At 47.9% G+C, this 17,267-nt stretch overlaps 1 protein-coding gene across 1 annotated transcript in view; it reads right to left on the bottom strand.

The window, feature by feature from the left end:
* Window positions 1–17,267, bottom strand: part of LOC139235128 (histone acetyltransferase KAT6A-like) — a 211,541-nt gene that overhangs the window by 82,546 nt on the left and 111,728 nt on the right. The window contains exons 5-6 of the mRNA XM_070866337.1: window positions 8,719–8,800; window positions 2,357–2,489 (exon numbers count right to left, since the gene is read on the bottom strand). Of these exons, the coding sequence (XP_070722438.1) occupies window positions 2,357–2,489; window positions 8,719–8,800 (215 nt within the window). The remainder of the gene's footprint in view (window positions 1–2,356; window positions 2,490–8,718; window positions 8,801–17,267) is intronic.

A 17,267-nucleotide genomic window follows, 5' to 3' on the forward strand; every position in this document is an offset into this window, starting at 1 on the left:
CTCCCCCACGAGGGGAAACATCCTCTCTGCATCGACCCTGTCAAGCCCCCTCAGAATCTTATACATTTCAATAAGATCACCTCTCATTCTTCTAAACTCACAAGTCGCCTTGACCCACAACAAGGGTGGGCTTCATGAGCTGGCCACTGAACCCAAGTGCCTCTGAAAACTGTAAGATGCAAGGTAGGGGTGAGATTGGGTAGGAAGCGTGGGACTGAGCAGCGTTCAAAATAAATATAGTTTATTCGAAATGCTGACTTGGAGAAGAGACTGGGAGGCTCAGCAAACACATGTAACAAATTGTGGAGCCATTATGAGAGGGAAGGCAACCAGATCTCTGAAAGGGGATTGGTGTCTTGCAGGCTGTCCAAGAATGGAAATATATGAAAAGGAAACTGGGAGAAAAACAGAAGACTATGAAATGCTAACTTAACTCTAGTCACACATGCAGCACTTGCAGAATCAGGGTCTAATCACATTGCTGAGGAGAAATAGCTGGTTATAAATAAACACCGCTGCAACACTTTATATAGCACTATGTTTCTGTAAAACCCACGCTTCCTGTTCAATTTGCTTCAACTTCAGCAAACAAGTTGGAGCTCGGAGCAAACTCTAACTACAGGTGCTGGTATAAATAGCTCCAAGTCATTGGCCCCCCCCAAAATGCAAACGACCGGGATCTACATAAGAAACTACAGGGCTTGAATTGGTTTGTCTCCTTATTGTTAAACCTTACGGGCCAACCTGTGTACTGGAGACAATACTGTTAACAGAATTGGTTTAATCATAGGATTTTTAACACTTTGTAGCTACGACTAATACCCCAGGCACAAATGCAGAGGAGTATGTGATATATTTGTGTTATTAGGTAGCACTCCTTTTTCTGAGTCAGTAGTTTTTGGGTTCAAGTGCCATCCAGAGACTAGACGCTTGCCATAAACTACTGTGGGCAGCTCGAACACACATTTGGGTGAAGCCTAATCAGTGGAAAGAAGGCGTCTTTTGGTGCAAATTTTTACTATTTCCTTCCACCTAGGCTTATATAACAAAAGAACAATAAGATCATGCCTGATCTGATCTTGGCCTCAACTCCACTTCCCCATAACCCTTGATTCCCTTATCGCTCAATAATCTGTCTATCTCCGCCTTAAATATACTCAATGACCCAGCCTCCACAGCTCTCTGGGGCAGAGAATTCCACAGATTTACGACCCTCTGAGGGAAGAAATTCCTCCCCATCTCCGTTTTAAATGGGCGACCCCATTATATGAAGCCTTCCTGTGCCATACAGGTTGAACTGACTTGCCAATGCCTGCCCATAGTTGACTGCTGGGGTAAAGATGAGAGTGGGCCTGGGTGACTCTCCACGGAAATCCTCCTCACCTTGCTAAGAAAGTACCAAGCCCTCAACTCTCCAGCCGTCAGTTATCGGCAACACAGTTGATATTGTGAACTCAGTGTGGGGGAATTCACATTTGTAAATGAATCTCCTGCCATTGGGTGATGCAGCACATTAAAGCACCAACTATCGATGTCACCATGCAACCCCTCTGGTAATTATTTTCCTCCTAATTCTGATTTTCTTCCCCAATCCTCCTATCCAAAAAGCAATGATTCATACTGGGGTTTAAAGACAATTCCAAAACACTTCTGTCCAAATCATGCATCTAGCTTAAAAACAAAATTCTTGTGTTCAATGCAAAATTATCTTATATTATCTTAGTGTAATGTATGCAACTGTGAGGATGCTCACAGTTGGGGGAGCTGTTGAGTTGGGAGAGGCTTAGCCAGACATGTGATGTTCACAAGACTCAATAAAACCCCGACCATTTGGGCTCGGGGATCCACGATGAGACAGGTGGTTGTGAGCCTGGTAATGTGTCGTGTGATTGTTAAACCTTTGCTAATAAACTAACAAGTTCTGAATAGCAATGTGTTGCTATGAATTTTTAAGCAAAGAACCCATGGTGCAAATACATTACACTTAGGAATGCTAAAATAGTGATACACTTAAGTAAGCTGAATTCAATCACATTTGAAAATATTGGGTAAATGTCACATGATTAAATGCCGTGTTAAACATCACATGATCAAACCTGTAGGAATATGTCCAACCAGAGTTGCCAACCCCAGTCTTAAGGAGCCATCGATTCTACCTTGCAACTGTTCATGACTCGGACTCCAATTGTATCTTCCAGCCATCGTGAAAAAGTGCCTGGCATCCTTTGCATTCTATTGCTCCTTGGCAAACCAATGCACAGTATCACAGAGGTCAGCTGGCAAACCAATGCATGGTATCACAAAGGTCAGCTGACAAACCAATCCCAAACAGCAATTCATTTTGTGAAATACTTACATTGTCTTTTTCTTTAATCTGTTTTTCGAGTGCCCGATTGCTGTTGCATAGCGCCGTTTAATCTGTACTGCTTTCTTGTGTAACAGTTTTCTTCCCTTTTTCCGTGGCCGACAAATCTGACACACCCACATGCCTGCGATGGAAAGACAAAACAATGAAGATTCAACTGGCCAGAAGCCAGTGTTCTCTTATCCACGGAAATTCGTACTTACAGCAAACAACGTTAACTGCCCAAAGTACCACCAGCAAAGGACTACTTTGTAATCTTCCAGAGAAATGTGCCATGGGTATGTGCATGCCAGGGAAGGTCGGACACATTTCTCCTTCCCCTCTGATTTGGTCATGGGAGAGTTGCCCCAATTATAAAAGGGACCCAGGATCCCAAGCGCAGTCTCTTGTGAAAAGCAGAGTCCGTGCTTCAGATGTCACTTCAGCAACAGCTACGGCAAGGGGAGATTAAACCTCAACAAGTGTTTGCTTGCCAGGGTCTGGTCCAGATTATGCACACCACTGAATTAATCAAGTGTTGAGCAATGGTGCTCCCATCAGCCTGATGTCCATTCGAGCCTGTGGATCAGTACTGCAGTAGGGGATGTGTGATATTGTCCTGTCAGCTTCTGACTGGCCATCTGACTAAGGATGGCAAGTACAATTAGTCTTCCGTAGACATGGATGGGAGTATCTAAAGGCCAGCACTAATCTTTTATGAGTTACTTGTCCATTTTGATTCACTGGTATTGTTGAGTCCGATTAATAATCAACACCAAACATTTTCGAACCTCAGAGGATTTTTCAGGACAGCTGCTAAATAATGAGAATAATGGACAACAGAGTGATTATCAGGCAGTTGTTGAATTGATAGGTATAATGTATACACCTGTGAGGATGCACACAGGTTTGCGGAACTGTTGAGTTGTGAGTGGCTGAGCCAGTCACTCGATGTTCACAAGACTCAATAAAACCCCAGCCAGTTGGGTTCGGGGGATCCATGATGGGGCAGATGGTTGTGAGCCTGGTGGATGAACTGGTAATGTGTAGTGTGATAGTTAAACCTTTGCTAATAAACCAACTAGTTCTTAATAGCAATGTGTTGCTCTGGATTCTTCAGCAAAGAACCCATGGAGCAAATACATTACAAAAGGTTCAAGTCAAGTAATAAACAAGTGTTTTTGACCAATTACCTGAAGCCCCAAATTAAATTACTGCAATCATTCAGTTCCTTTTTGCAAAATATATCAGAAATGTTGTGTTTTTATTTGTTCCTGGAATGTGGACATCGCTGGCAAGGCCAGCATTATTGCCCATCTCCAATCACCCTCGAGAAGGTGGTGGTGAGCTGTCTACTTGAATACATCTGAGTGTCTCGCTGGGCCATCTCAGGGGCAGTTCAGAGTCAACCACACTGCCGTGGGACTGGAGTCGCATATCGGCCAGACCGGGTAAGGGCAGCAAATTTCCTTCCCTAAAGGGACATTAGTGAACCAGACGGGCTTTTACACCAATCCGATAGTTTCATGCTCAACGTTACTGATGTTCGTTTTTAAATTCCAGATTTATTTAATTGAATTTAAATTCCACAGACATGTGAACTCATGTTTCGAGTTCATTTGTCCAGGCATCTGGATTACTAGTCTAGTAATATAACCACTATGTTTCTACTACATTGCTTCAGTAACATAGTAAGAGCTTCAGCCAAGAAACGAGCATTTCTAATAACCCTAATCCCATTTGTTGATGAAAACCTGTCTAGTCCCACCAGCCGTGCCAGTAATCTGGTACACCACCTCGTTCGGTTAAAAAAAAAGTTGCTCCTGTATTTCCTATTTTCTTTTGTTGTCCTTAATTTTTAAATATGCTCCCATGCTTAATTACTGTACCCGACAGAGAAGCTTACGTGCATCCAAACCTTTGTGACACCCATTTTGATCTTGTGGCAGCTCTCAGTCATCAATGTGCTCCATACTGCTGATGTGAGGCAGGGCCACATCGTTCGTATGCCAGACACGAGACTCCCAAAGCAAGCGCTCGACTCGGAACTCCTTCACGGCAAACAAGCCAAAGGTGGGCAGAGGAAACGTTACAGGGACACCCTCAAAGCCTCCCTGATAAAATGCAACATCCCCACCGGCACCTGGGAGTCCCTGGCCAAAGACCGCCCTAAATGGAGGAAGAGCATCCGGGAGGGCACGGAACACCTCGAGTCTCGTTGCCAAGAGCATGCAGAAAGCAAGCGCAGGCAGCGGAAAGAGTGTGCGGCAAACCAGTCCCACCCTCCCCGTCCCTCAACGACTATCTGTCCCATCTATGACAGGGACTGTGGTTCTCATATTCTAATCTGAGGAAGGACTTACTTGCTATTGAGGGAGTGCAGCGAAGGTTCACCAGACTGATTCCAGGGATGGCTGGACTGACATATGAGGAGAGCCTGGATCAACTGGGCCTTTATTCACTGGAGTTTAGAAGGATGAGAGGGGATCTCATAGAAACGTATAAGATTCTGACGGGACTGGACAGGTTAGATGCGGGAAGAATATTTCCGATGTTGGGGAAGTCCAGAACCAGGGGACATAGGCTTAGGATAAGGGGTAAGCCATTTAGGACTGAGATGAGGAGAAACTTCTTCGCTCAGAGAGTTGTTAATCTGTGGAATTACCTGCCGCAGAGAGTTGTTGATGCCAGTTCATTGGATATATTCAAGAGGGAGTTAGATATGGCCCTTACGACTAAGGGGATCAAGGGGTATGGAGAGAAAGCAGGAAAGGGGTACTGAGGGAGTGATCAGCCATGATCTTATTGAATGGCGGTGCAGGCTCGAAGGGCCGAATGGCCTACTCCTGCACCTATTTTCTATGTTTCGATGGACTGTACAGCCACCTAAGGATTCATTTTAAGAGTGGAAGCAAGTCTTCCTCGATGCTGAGGGACTGCGTATGATGAGGATGATGATGATGTACGATGAAATCTGTAACAGTGACGCAATTAACACAACTTTATAACGGAGACACGGGGGGCAATTTTAACTCAATCCGTCCATCGGGAAACTGACCCGATCAGGTGCAATGCTGGTTTTACAGCCCATTTGATCTTACTCTCCACTGAACTTCCCCCTGATCCCATGAGTTTCCCACCCGACGAGATAAGTTCATATTGTCCCTGTAATTATGGTAGGAAAGTCATGAGGCCACATTGCATTTCTCATTCTTAAATGTCACATGGGAAGCAATATTCACAGACATGATATGCCAACCAAATTAAACCCCAGATGTATGGAAAAGGAACCGAACCAGATGTACAATGCACCTGAGAAGCAGAGTCCAACGACGGAGCAAGCTATATTACCAAATTAAATTACAACAATTTGACAGCATTTCAAATCAGACGGGAAATGTCCTAAACAACTTATATTTATATAGCGTCTTTAATTGTAAAATGTCCCAAGGCATTGTTACAAGACAAAAAACTAAATTTGATGCCAAGCCAGATACGAAGAAATTAGGGCAGGTGACCAAAAGCTTGGTCAGAGAGGTAGGTTTTAAGGAGCGTCTTGAAGGGGGAAAGAGAGGTAGTGAGGCGGAGAGGTTTAGGGAGGGAGTTCCAGAGCTTGGGGCCCAGGCAGCTGAAGATATGCAATCCTGTGCTCTTGTAACCAACGTAAAGGGGTTGCACCATGCTGCTGTTTAATGCTGCACCTAACTTGTTTCAGAAATACTTTGAAGGTGCTGCATTTTATAGGAACCTGCATTTTGCAAGATTTCTATAGGCAGTCCCTTGGAATCGAGGAAGACTTCCTATAGAAAGGGGTGAGTGGGTGGGACTGGTTTGCCGCACGCTCTTTCCGCTGCCTGCGCTTGCTTTCTGCATGCTCTCGGCAACGAGACTCGAGGTGTTCCGTGCCCTCCCGCATGCTCTTCCTCCATTTAGGGCAGTCTTTGGCCAGGGACTCCCAGGTGCCGGTGGGGATGTTGCATTTTATCAGGGAGGCTTTGAAGGTGCCCCTGTAACGTTTCCTCTGCCCACCTTTGCCGTGAAGGAGTTCCGAGCACTTGCTTTGGGAGTCTCGTGTCTGGCATACGAACGATGTGGCCGGCATACGAACGATGTGGCCCTGCCTCACATCAGCAGTATGGAGCACATTGATGACTTGCTTCCACTCCTGAAGTGAGTTCTTTGGTGGCTGAACAGTCCAATACGAGAGCCACAGGTGGGACAGATAGTCGTTGAGGGAAGGGGTGGGTGGGACTGGTTTGCCGCACGTTCTTTCCGCTGTCTGCCTATGGCGGTGCGACGTTCCGGCCTGTCGTTGTTGGGGTTGTCCATCAGGGTCCTGACGTTCCAGGTCCCGAACTTCATGTTAATGGAGTGGAAGATGCCTGTGCGCGAGTTCTTTTAACGTGGGTTGGCCGTTGCACACGGGCTTGGCTGAGCGCGGTCTTGATCCAGTGGTAAGGGATCAAAGACGATCGGAGACCAGGCACTGCTCTGTGGGTCTCGTCGTCTACGGCGAGTTGTTGGCCATACACACACACACATACAATCTCACACACACACACACAATCTCACACACACACACACAATCTCACACACACACACACAATCACACACACACACACACAATCTCACACACACACACACACAATCTCACACACACACAATCTCACACACACACACACACACAATCTCACACACACACACACACAATCTCACACACACACACACACAATCTCACACACACACACACACACACAATCTCACACACACACACTCATAATCTCACATACACACACACACACACTCATAATCTCACATACACACACACAATCTCACACACACACACAATCTCACACACACACACACACACACACACAATCTCACACACACACACACACACAAACACAATCACAATCACACACACACACACACACAATCATAATCTCACACACACACACACACAATCACAATCTCACACACACACACAATCTCACACACACACACAATCTCACACACACACACACTCTCACACACACACACAATCTCACACACACACACACAATCACAATCTTACACACACACACACAATCTCACACACACAAGCACACACAATCTCACACACACAATCTCACACACACACACACAATTACACACACACACAATCTCACACACACACACACAATCTCACACACACAATCTCACACACACACAATCACAATCACACATTCACACACAATCTCACACACACACACAATATCTCACACACACACACACACACAATATCTCACACACACACACACACTCAATCTCTCACACATACACACACACTCAATCTCACACACATACACTCAATCTCACACACACACACACAATCTCACACACACACAATCTCACACACACACACACAATCTCACACACACACACAATCTCACACACACACACACACACAATCTCACACACACACACACACACACACTCAATCTCTCACACACACACTCAATCTCACACACACACACACACAATCTCACACACACACACACACAATCTCTCACACATACACACACACTCAATCACACACACACACACACAATCTCACACACACACACACACAATCTCTCACACATACTCAATCTCACACACACACACTCACACAATCTCTCACACACAATCTCACACACACACTCACACAATCTCACACACACACACACAATCTCACACACACACACACAATCTCACACACACAATCTCACACACACACACACACAATCACACACACACACACACACAATCACACACACACACACACACAATCACACACACACACACAATCTCACACACACACACAATCTCACACACACACACAATCTCACACACACACACAATCTCACACACACACACACACACACAATCTCACATACACACACACACACACACACACACAATCTCACACACACACACACACACACAATCACAATCTCACACACAGAGCTCTGATCCAATGTGTCCTTCCCTGTGACAGGTTGACAGCCCGAAGCAGAGCGCCTACAACCAGATCAGGGCCCGGGATCCCAACTCCATCAACCAAATGTAGGTACAATATTGGGGGGGCGGGGGAGTGTCTCATAGGAACACACGGCAGTTCCTCCCAGCACTGAGCTCTGATCCCAAACTAAAACCAAATATTGCTACCTATGGCTTCTCCTGAACGGATTTGGCACAGGTGGGGACCAGTCTTCAGTCCCATCACCTGAGGAAATCCAATCCCATAGAGGCGTTGTAACTGGAGCCTGAGTGTGTCTATAGCATGTAGCAGCCACACAGGCTGTGGGGGAGGAGTGAGTTAATGGCCTTTCATCAGCGGGAAGAACTGTTACCTTTCGGCATCCTGGTGAGCGGTGGGTCACAGCACTCCATGTGAAACCCTCGATCACACGAGTCACAGAACAACATGTTATCCTACAGAGAAAGGAGTGGTAAAGATCATTATTAATCTTCATGACTTTTCAAGTGATACTAAAGGAATAACAGATCACAAAACAGTAGCTGTTCACTGCCACCGAGGATCACATACATCACAATGTTCCACGTATGGCTTCCAAGATCCCTCTTCAACATGCAGCCAATGTAAACTATTGTCTTTGCAAATCATTTCACACCGTGTATATAGCTCCCATAATCAGCCACGTAAAGCGGTGCCCCTGCTTTGTGTTATTGGCCTGGCTCATTTAGATTTACCACAGAATTCAAAGTAATGGATTGGAATAGATCGTCAACTTATAAACCACAAAACGATCAGGGAGCCTCAAACAACATCCATAAACAGTAACGTTAGCAGTATTTAAAACACAGCCTCCAGGGGCGAGTTACAAATAAGCCCAACCATCATCACAACTGCAGGTACAATGTCCCGAATCCGGCAGTCCGAAAACCCAATATTTTTGCGGCGGCCAAGATGGCAACATTGGGCGGCAAGGGACAAGGAAATCGTTAAAAACCGCAGTGCCGGGTTGTCGCGGATCGACGGAGCAGTGGGCAGCGAGAAGCGGAGGGTCGGCGAGGTCCGAAATCCGGAAAAATCCGAAAACCGGCACGGCCTCAGTCCCGAGGTTGGCGGATTTCGGACGTTGTACCTGCATTACACAAAAACTAGTTCATTCTTCAACCGTCATAGCCCTGTACTCTGGAACTTCCTTTCTCCCATCCCAAAACCTTACACAAGAACATAAGAAATAGGAGCAGGAGTCAGCCATACGGTCCATCGAGCCTGCTCCGCCATTTAATAAATCCTGGCTGATCTGATCTTGGCCTCAGCTCCACTTCCCTGCCCGCTCCCCATAACCCTCGACTCCCTTATTGATCAAAAATCTGTCTATCTCCATCTTAAATATATTCAATGACCCAGCCCCCATAGCTCTCTGGGGCAGAGAATTGCAAAGAGCCATGACCTGAGAAGTAATTCCTCCTCATCTCAGTTTTAAATAGGCACCCAAAGATTCTGAAACTTTGGCTCCTAGTTCTAGATTCCCCCACGGGGGGGAACATCCTCTCTGCATCCACCCTACACGATACTTTATGCACCTGGTACCACAATTCCACTATATAGTTCTGATCGACTGTTTGGCCCTCGGGACCGACGCCATTCCGGATTCCGGGCTTTCGATTGGTTTCTGACGTCACGAATCCAGAAACACACAAGCCCAGGTTCGGGGATTTCCGGATTTCAGAACGTCAGAAATTGGGGTGGGGTGGGGTGGGGGGGAAGGGAAATTCCCACCGATGAGCTGTTCGGGCCATCCGGCCCCGCCGCGGAGGTCGTCGTCAGGGAGGTCGTCGTCGGGCGGGCCCCGCCGCGGAGGTCGTTGTCGGGTGGGCTCCGCCGCGGAGGTCGTTGTCGGGTGGGCCCCGCCGCGGAGGTCGTCGTCAGGGAGGTCGTCGTCGGGCGGGCCCCGCCGCGGAGGTCGTCGTCGGGCGGGCCCCGCCGCGGATGTCGTCGTCAGGGAGGTCGTCGTCGGGCGGGCCCCGCCGCGGAGGTCGTCGTCGGGCGGGCCCCGTCGCGGAGGTCGTCGTCGGGCGATCCCCGTCGCGGAGGTAGTCGTCGGGTGGGCCCCGCCGCGGAGGTCGTCGTCGGGTGGGCCCCGCCGCGGAGGTCGTCGTCGGGCGGGCTCCGCCGCGGATGTCGTCGTCAGGGAGGTCGTCGTCGGGCGGGCCCCGCCGCGGAGGTCGTCGTCGGGCGGGCCCCGTCGCGGAGGTCGTCGTCGGGCGATCCCCGTCGCGGAGGTAGTCGTCGGGTGGGCCCCGTCGCGGAGGTAGTCGTCGGGTGGGCCCCGTCGCGGAGGTAGTCGTCGGGCGGGCCCCGCCGAGGAGGTAGTCGTCGGGTGGGCCCCGTCGCGGAGGTAGTCGTCGGGCGGGCCCCGCCGAGAAGGCCCCGAGGTAAGGGCAACAGTGGTGAGGTGAGCGGGGCGAGGCGATGCCCGAGGTTGGGCAGCGGCAAGGTCCCGAGGTCAGCGGGTCCAGATTCCAGACGATCCTGCCACAGATTGTCCCGCAGTCCGGGTTCCGGAACCTCAACGCTGCACCTGTACTATCAAGCACCAGTAACATACCTGCAATCATCAACACATCGCCTCCGTATCATACTCAAAATGCTCGGAGGACTCAATCCAAGTTTAGAACAGAAGAATTAGGAGCAGGAGTAGGCCATTCAGTCCCTCGAGCCTGCTCCGCCATTCAATAAGACCATGGCTGATCATCGACCTCAACTCCACTTTCCCGCCCGATCTCCATATCCCTTGATTCCCTAATATCCAAAAATCTATCGATCTCAGCCTTGAATATACTCAAAGACAGAGCCTCCACAGCCCTCTGGGGTAGAGAATTCCAAAGTGTAACTGTGTGCTTTTCAGTCAAGTGAATGAAATACAACACTTTGCACACCCACCATTACATTTGACTGAAATCCGAACACTTACTCAATTAGTTCCCAATGTTCCCAATGTTGGGGAAGTCCAGAACCAGGGGTCACAGTCTAAGGATAAGGGGTAAGCCATTTAGGACCGAGATGAGGAGAAACTTCTTCACCCAGAGAGTGGTGAACCTGTGGAATTCTCTACCACAGAAAGTAGTTGAGGCCAATTCACTAAATATATTCAAAAGGGAGTTAGATGAAGTCCTTACTATTCGGGGGGATCAAGGGGTATGGCGAGAAAGCAGGAAGGGGGTACTGAAGTTTCATGTTCAGCCATGAACTCATTGAATGGCGGTGCAGGCTAGAAGGGCTGAATGGCCTGCTCCTGCACCTATTTTCTATGTTTCTAGTCTTTCTTAAAGTCTGTAGATCATTTTTCTTTCAATGTAACAGGAAAAAAACTCGGCATTACTATTATACAACAGTAAGCCTGAACACAGCAGGGGATGAGTGCAACAAAGATGATGAGGACAGAGGATCTGAAAGTAGATGGTGCTATTCACTAGTTCTGCAGCACGGTAAGGTACTCAGCATTGAGTACGTAATTGAGGTCGACAGTCCGGCGCAACACTGGAGGAGAGCAGCACTGAGAGTCATGTTGTCTTTCGGGTGAGGCGTTAAACCGAGACCCTCTCTCCCTGTTCAGGTGGCTAGAAATGATGTCGTGGAACTATCTAAAGGGAAACAGGGAGTTCTTCTGGCGTTCTGTCCAACATCCTTTCCTCAATTAAGACAACCAAAAACAGATTAATTGATTATTCATCTCATGGCTATTTGTGGGATTTTGTTGGCAAAATGGCAGCACACTATCATTGCACTCCAAATTATGTGAAGTACTTTAAGACATCTGAGCAAAAAAGACTTGCATTTATATAGCGCCTTTCACGACAACCCGACGTCCCAAAGTGCTTTACAGCCAATGAAGTGCTTTTGAAGTGTAGTCACTGTTGTAATGTGGGAAACACAGCAGCCAATTTGCACATAGCAAGCTCCCACACACAGCAATGTGATAATGACCAGATAATCTGTTTTTGTTATGTTGATTGAGGGATAAATATTGGCCCCAGGACACCGGGGATAACTCCCCTGCTCTTCTTCAAAATAGTGCCATGGGATCTTTTACATCCACCTGAGAGAGCAGACGGGGCCTCGGTTTAACGCCTCATCCGTCACTGAGGCGTGAGTCCAGGGAGTGTCCGAGGCCGATAAAGGCCGCGAGAGGCAGCGGGAGTTCGTGGTCGCTGAGGCGTGAGTCCAGGGAGTGTCCGAGGCCTATAAAGGCCGCGAGAGGCAGCGGGAGTTCGTGGTCGCTGAGGCGTGAGTCCGGGGAGTGTCCGAGGCCTATAAAGGCCGCGAGAGGCAGCGGGAGTTCGTGGTCGCTGAGGCGCGAGTCCGGGGAGTGTCCGAGGCCTATAAAGGCCGCGAGAGGCAGCGGGAGTTCGTGGTCGCTGAGGCGTGAGTCCGGGGAGTGTCCGAGGCCTATAAAGGCCGCGAGAGGCAGCGGGAGTTCGTGGTCGCTGAGGCGCGAGTCCGGGGATCGGCAGAGGCCGATAAAGGCCCAGCTTGTGCAGCTACAGGGAGAAGGCAAAAAAGTAGTAGAAAGAAAATGAAAGGTGACGTCACAGCCAAGGGGGTAAGTGATTGGTAAGTAGTTTTTCTTTTTCTTTTTATATCAGTAAGTAACCTTTTAACATTGTTGTTGTCAACTTAAGTGTATCTAAGGGTTAAGTCATGGCAGGAGAGCTCAGACACGTGTTGTGCTCCTCCTGTACGATGTGGGAAGTCAGGGACGCTTCCGGTGTCCCTGATGACTACGTGTGCGGGAAGTGAATCCGTCTCCAGCTCTTGACAGACCGCATTGCGGCACTGGAGCTGCGGGTGGATGAACTCTGGAGCATCCACGATGCTGAGAATGACGTGAATAGCACGTTTAGTGAGTTGGTCACACCGCAGGTAATGGGTACACAGCCAGATAGGGAGTGGGTGACCAACAGGAAGAGCAGTGGAAGGAAGGTAGTGCAGGGGTCCCCAGTGGTCATCCCCCTGCAAAACAGATACACCGCTTTGGGTACTGTTGAGAGGGATGACTCATCAGGGGAGGGAGCAGCAGCCAAGTTCATGGCACCGTGGCTGGCTCTGCTGCACAGGAGGGCAGGAAAAAGAGTGGGAGAGCGATAGTGATAGGGGATTCAATTGTAAGGAGAATAGATAGGCGTTTCTGCGGCCGCAACCGAGACTCCAGGATGGTATGTTGCCTCCCTGGTGCAAGGGTCAAGGATGTCTCGGAGCGGGTGCAGGACATTCTGAAAAGGGAGGGTGAACAGCCAGTTGTCGTGGTGCATATAGGTACCAACGATATAGGTAAAAAACGGGATGAGGTCCTACGAGACGAATTTAGGGAGCTAGGAGTTAAATTAAAAAGTAGGACCTCAAAAGTATTAATCTCAGGATTGCTACCAGTGCCACGTGCTGGTCAGAGTAGGAATCACAGAATAGCTCAGATGAATACGTGGCTTGACCTGTGGTGCAGCAGGGAGGGATTCAAATTCCTGGGACATCGGAACCGGTTCTGGGGGAGGTGGGACCAGTACAAACCGGACGGTCTGCACCTGGGGCAATGTCCTAGGAGGAGTGTTTGCTCGTGCTGTTGGGGAGGAGTTAAGCTAATGTGGCAGGGGGATAGGAACCAATGCAGGGAGACAGAGGGAAATAAAATGGGGTCAGAAGCAAAATATAAAAAGGAGAATAGTAAAAGTGGAGGGCAGAGAAACCCAAGGCAAAAAACAAAAAGGGCCACATTACAGCAAAATTCTAAAGGGGCAAAGGGTGTTAAAAAGACAAGCCTGAAGGCTCTGCCTCAATGCGAGTATTCGGAATAAGGTGGATGAATTAACTGTGCAGATAGCAGTTAACGGAAACGATGTGATTGGCATCATGGAGACATGGCTCCAGGGTGACCAAGGCTGGGAACTCACCATCCAAGGGTATTCAGTATTTAGGAAGAATAGACAGAAAGGAAAAGGAGGCGGAGTGGCGTTGCTGGTTAAAGAAGAAATTAATGCAATAGTAAGAAAGGACATTAGCTTGGATGATGTGGAATCGGTATAGGTGGAGCTGCAGAATTCCAAAGGGCAGAAAACGCTAGTGGGAGTTGTGTATGGACCACCAAATAGTAGTAGTGAGGTTGGGGACAGCATCAAACAAGAAATAAGGGATGTGTGCAATAAAGGTACAGCAGTTATCATGGGCGACTTTAATTTACATATTAGAAACATAGAAACATAGAAAATAGGTGCAGGAGTAGGCCATTCGGCCCTTCTAGCCTGCACCGCCATTCAATGAGTTCATGGCTGAACATTCAACTTCAGTACCCCATTCCTGCTTTCTCGCCATACCCCTTGATCCCCCTAGTAGTAAGGACTACATCTAACTCCTTTTTGAATATATTTAGTGAATTGGCCTCAACAACTTTCTGCGGTAGAGAATTCCACAGGTTCACCACTCTCTGGGTGAAGAAGTTTCTCAGACAAATATTGATTGAGCTAACCTAACTGGTAGCAATGCAGTGAAGGAGGATTTCCTGGAGTGTATTAGGGATGGTTTTCTCGACCAATATGTCGAGGAACCAACCAGGGAACTGGCCATCCTAGACTGGGTGATGTGTAATGAGAAGGGACTAATTAGCAATCTTGTTGTGCGAGGCCCCTTGGGGAAAAGTGACCATAATATGGTAGAATTCCTCATTAAGGTGAAGAGTGACAAAGTTAATTCGGAAACTAGGGTCCTGAACTTAAGGAAAGGTAACTTCGACGGTATGAGGCGTGAATTGACTAGAATAGACTGGCAAAAGGATACTCAAAGGGTTGACGGTGGATAGGCAATGGCAAACATTTAAAGATCACATGGATGAACTTCAGCAATTGTTCATCCCTGTCTGGAGTAAAAATAAAACTGGGAAGGTGGCTCAACCATGGCTAACAAAGGAAATTAAGGATAGTGTTAAAGCCAAGGAAGAGGCATATAAATTGGCTAGAAAAAGCAACAAACCTGAGGACTGGGAGAAATTTAGAATTCAACAGAGGAGGACTATGGGTTTAATTAGGAGGGGGAAAATAGAGTATAAGAGGAAGCTTGCAGGGAATATAAAAACTGACTGCAAAAGCTTCTATAAATATGTGAAGAGAAAAAGATTAGTAAAGACAAACGTTGGTCCCTTGCAGTTGGCTTCAGGTGAATTTATAACGGCGAACAAAGAAATGGCAGACCAATTGAACCAATACTTCGGTTCTGTCTTCACGAAGGAAGATACAAATAACCTTCTGAAGGTACTAGGGGACAGTGGGTCTAGTGAGAAGGAGGAACTGAAGGATATCCTTATTAGGCGGGAAATTGTGTTCGGGAAATTGATGGGATTGAAGGCCGATAAGTCCCCGGGGCCTGATAGTCTGTATCCCAGAGTACTCAAGGAAGTGGCCCTAGAAATAGTGGATGCATTGGTGATCATTTTCCAACAGTTTATCGACTCTGGATCAGTTCCTATGGACTGGAGGGTAGCTAATGTAACACCACTTTTTAAAAAAGGAGGGAGAGAGAAAACAGGGAATTATAGACCGGTTAGCCTGACATCAGTAGTGGGGAAAATGTTGGAATCAATCATTAAGGATGAAATAGCAGTGCATTTGGAAAGCAGTGACAGGATCGGACCAAGTCAGCATGGATTTATGAATCTTCTGGAATTTTTTGAGGATGTAACTAGCAGAGTGGACAAGGGAGAACCAGTGGATGTGGTGTATTTGGACTTTCAAAAGGCTTCTGACAAGGTCCCGCACAAGAGATTGGTGTGCAAAATCAAAGCACATGGTATTGGGGGTAATATATTGACGTGGATAGGGAACTGGTTGGCAGACAGGAAGCAGAGAATCTGGATAAACGGGTCCTTTTCAGGCAGTGACTAGTGGGGTGCCACAGGGCTCAGTGCTGGGACCCCAGCTCTTTACAATATACATTAATGATTTAGATGAAGGAATAGAGTGTAATATCTCCAAGTTTGCGGATGACACTAAACTGGGTGGCGGTGTGAGCTGTGAGGAGGACGCTAAGAGGCTGCAGGGTGACTTGGACAGGTTAGGTGAGTGGGCAAATGCATGGCAGATGCAGTATAATGTGGATAAATGTGAGGTTATCCATTTTGGGGGCAAAAACACGAAGGCAGAATATTATCTGAATGGCAGCAGACTAGGAAAAGAGGAGGTGCAACGAGACCTGGGTGTCATGGTACATCAGTCACTGAAAGTGGGCATGCAGGTACAGCAGGCGGTTAAGAAGGCAAATGGTATGTTGGCCTTCATAGCTAGGGGATTTGAATATAGAAGCAGGGAGGTCTTAATGCAGCTGGACAGGGCCTTGGTGAGGCCTCACCTGGAATATTGTGTTCAGTTTTGGTCTCCTAGTCTGAGGAAAGACGTTCTTGCTATTGAGGGAGTGCAGCGAAGGTTCACCAGACTGATTCCAAGGATGGCTGGGCTGTCATATGAGGAGAGACTGGATCAACTGGGCCTTTATTCACTGGAGTTTAGAAGGATGAGAGGGGATCTCATAGAAACGTATAAGATTCTGACGGGACTGGGCAGGATAGATGCGGGACGAATGTCCCCGATGTTGGGGAAGTCCAGAACCAGGGGACATAGTCTTAGAATAAAGGGTAGGCCATTTAGGACTGAGATGAGGAGAAACTTCTTCACTCAGAGAGTTGTTAACCTGTGGAATTCCCTGCCGCAGAGAATTGTTGAGGCCAGTTCACTGGATATATTCAAGAGGGAGTTAGATATGGCCCTTACGGTTAAGGGGATCAAGGGGTATGGAGAGAAAGCAGGAAAGGGGTACTGAAGGAATGATCAGCCATGATGCCATGATCTTATTGAATGGCGGTGCAGGCTCGAAGGGCCGAATGGCCTACTC

The sequence above is a fragment of the Pristiophorus japonicus genome, chromosome 22 (assembly GCF_044704955.1).
Source record: "Pristiophorus japonicus isolate sPriJap1 chromosome 22, sPriJap1.hap1, whole genome shotgun sequence".
NCBI classification, from domain to species: Eukaryota; Metazoa; Chordata; class Chondrichthyes; family Pristiophoridae; genus Pristiophorus; species Pristiophorus japonicus.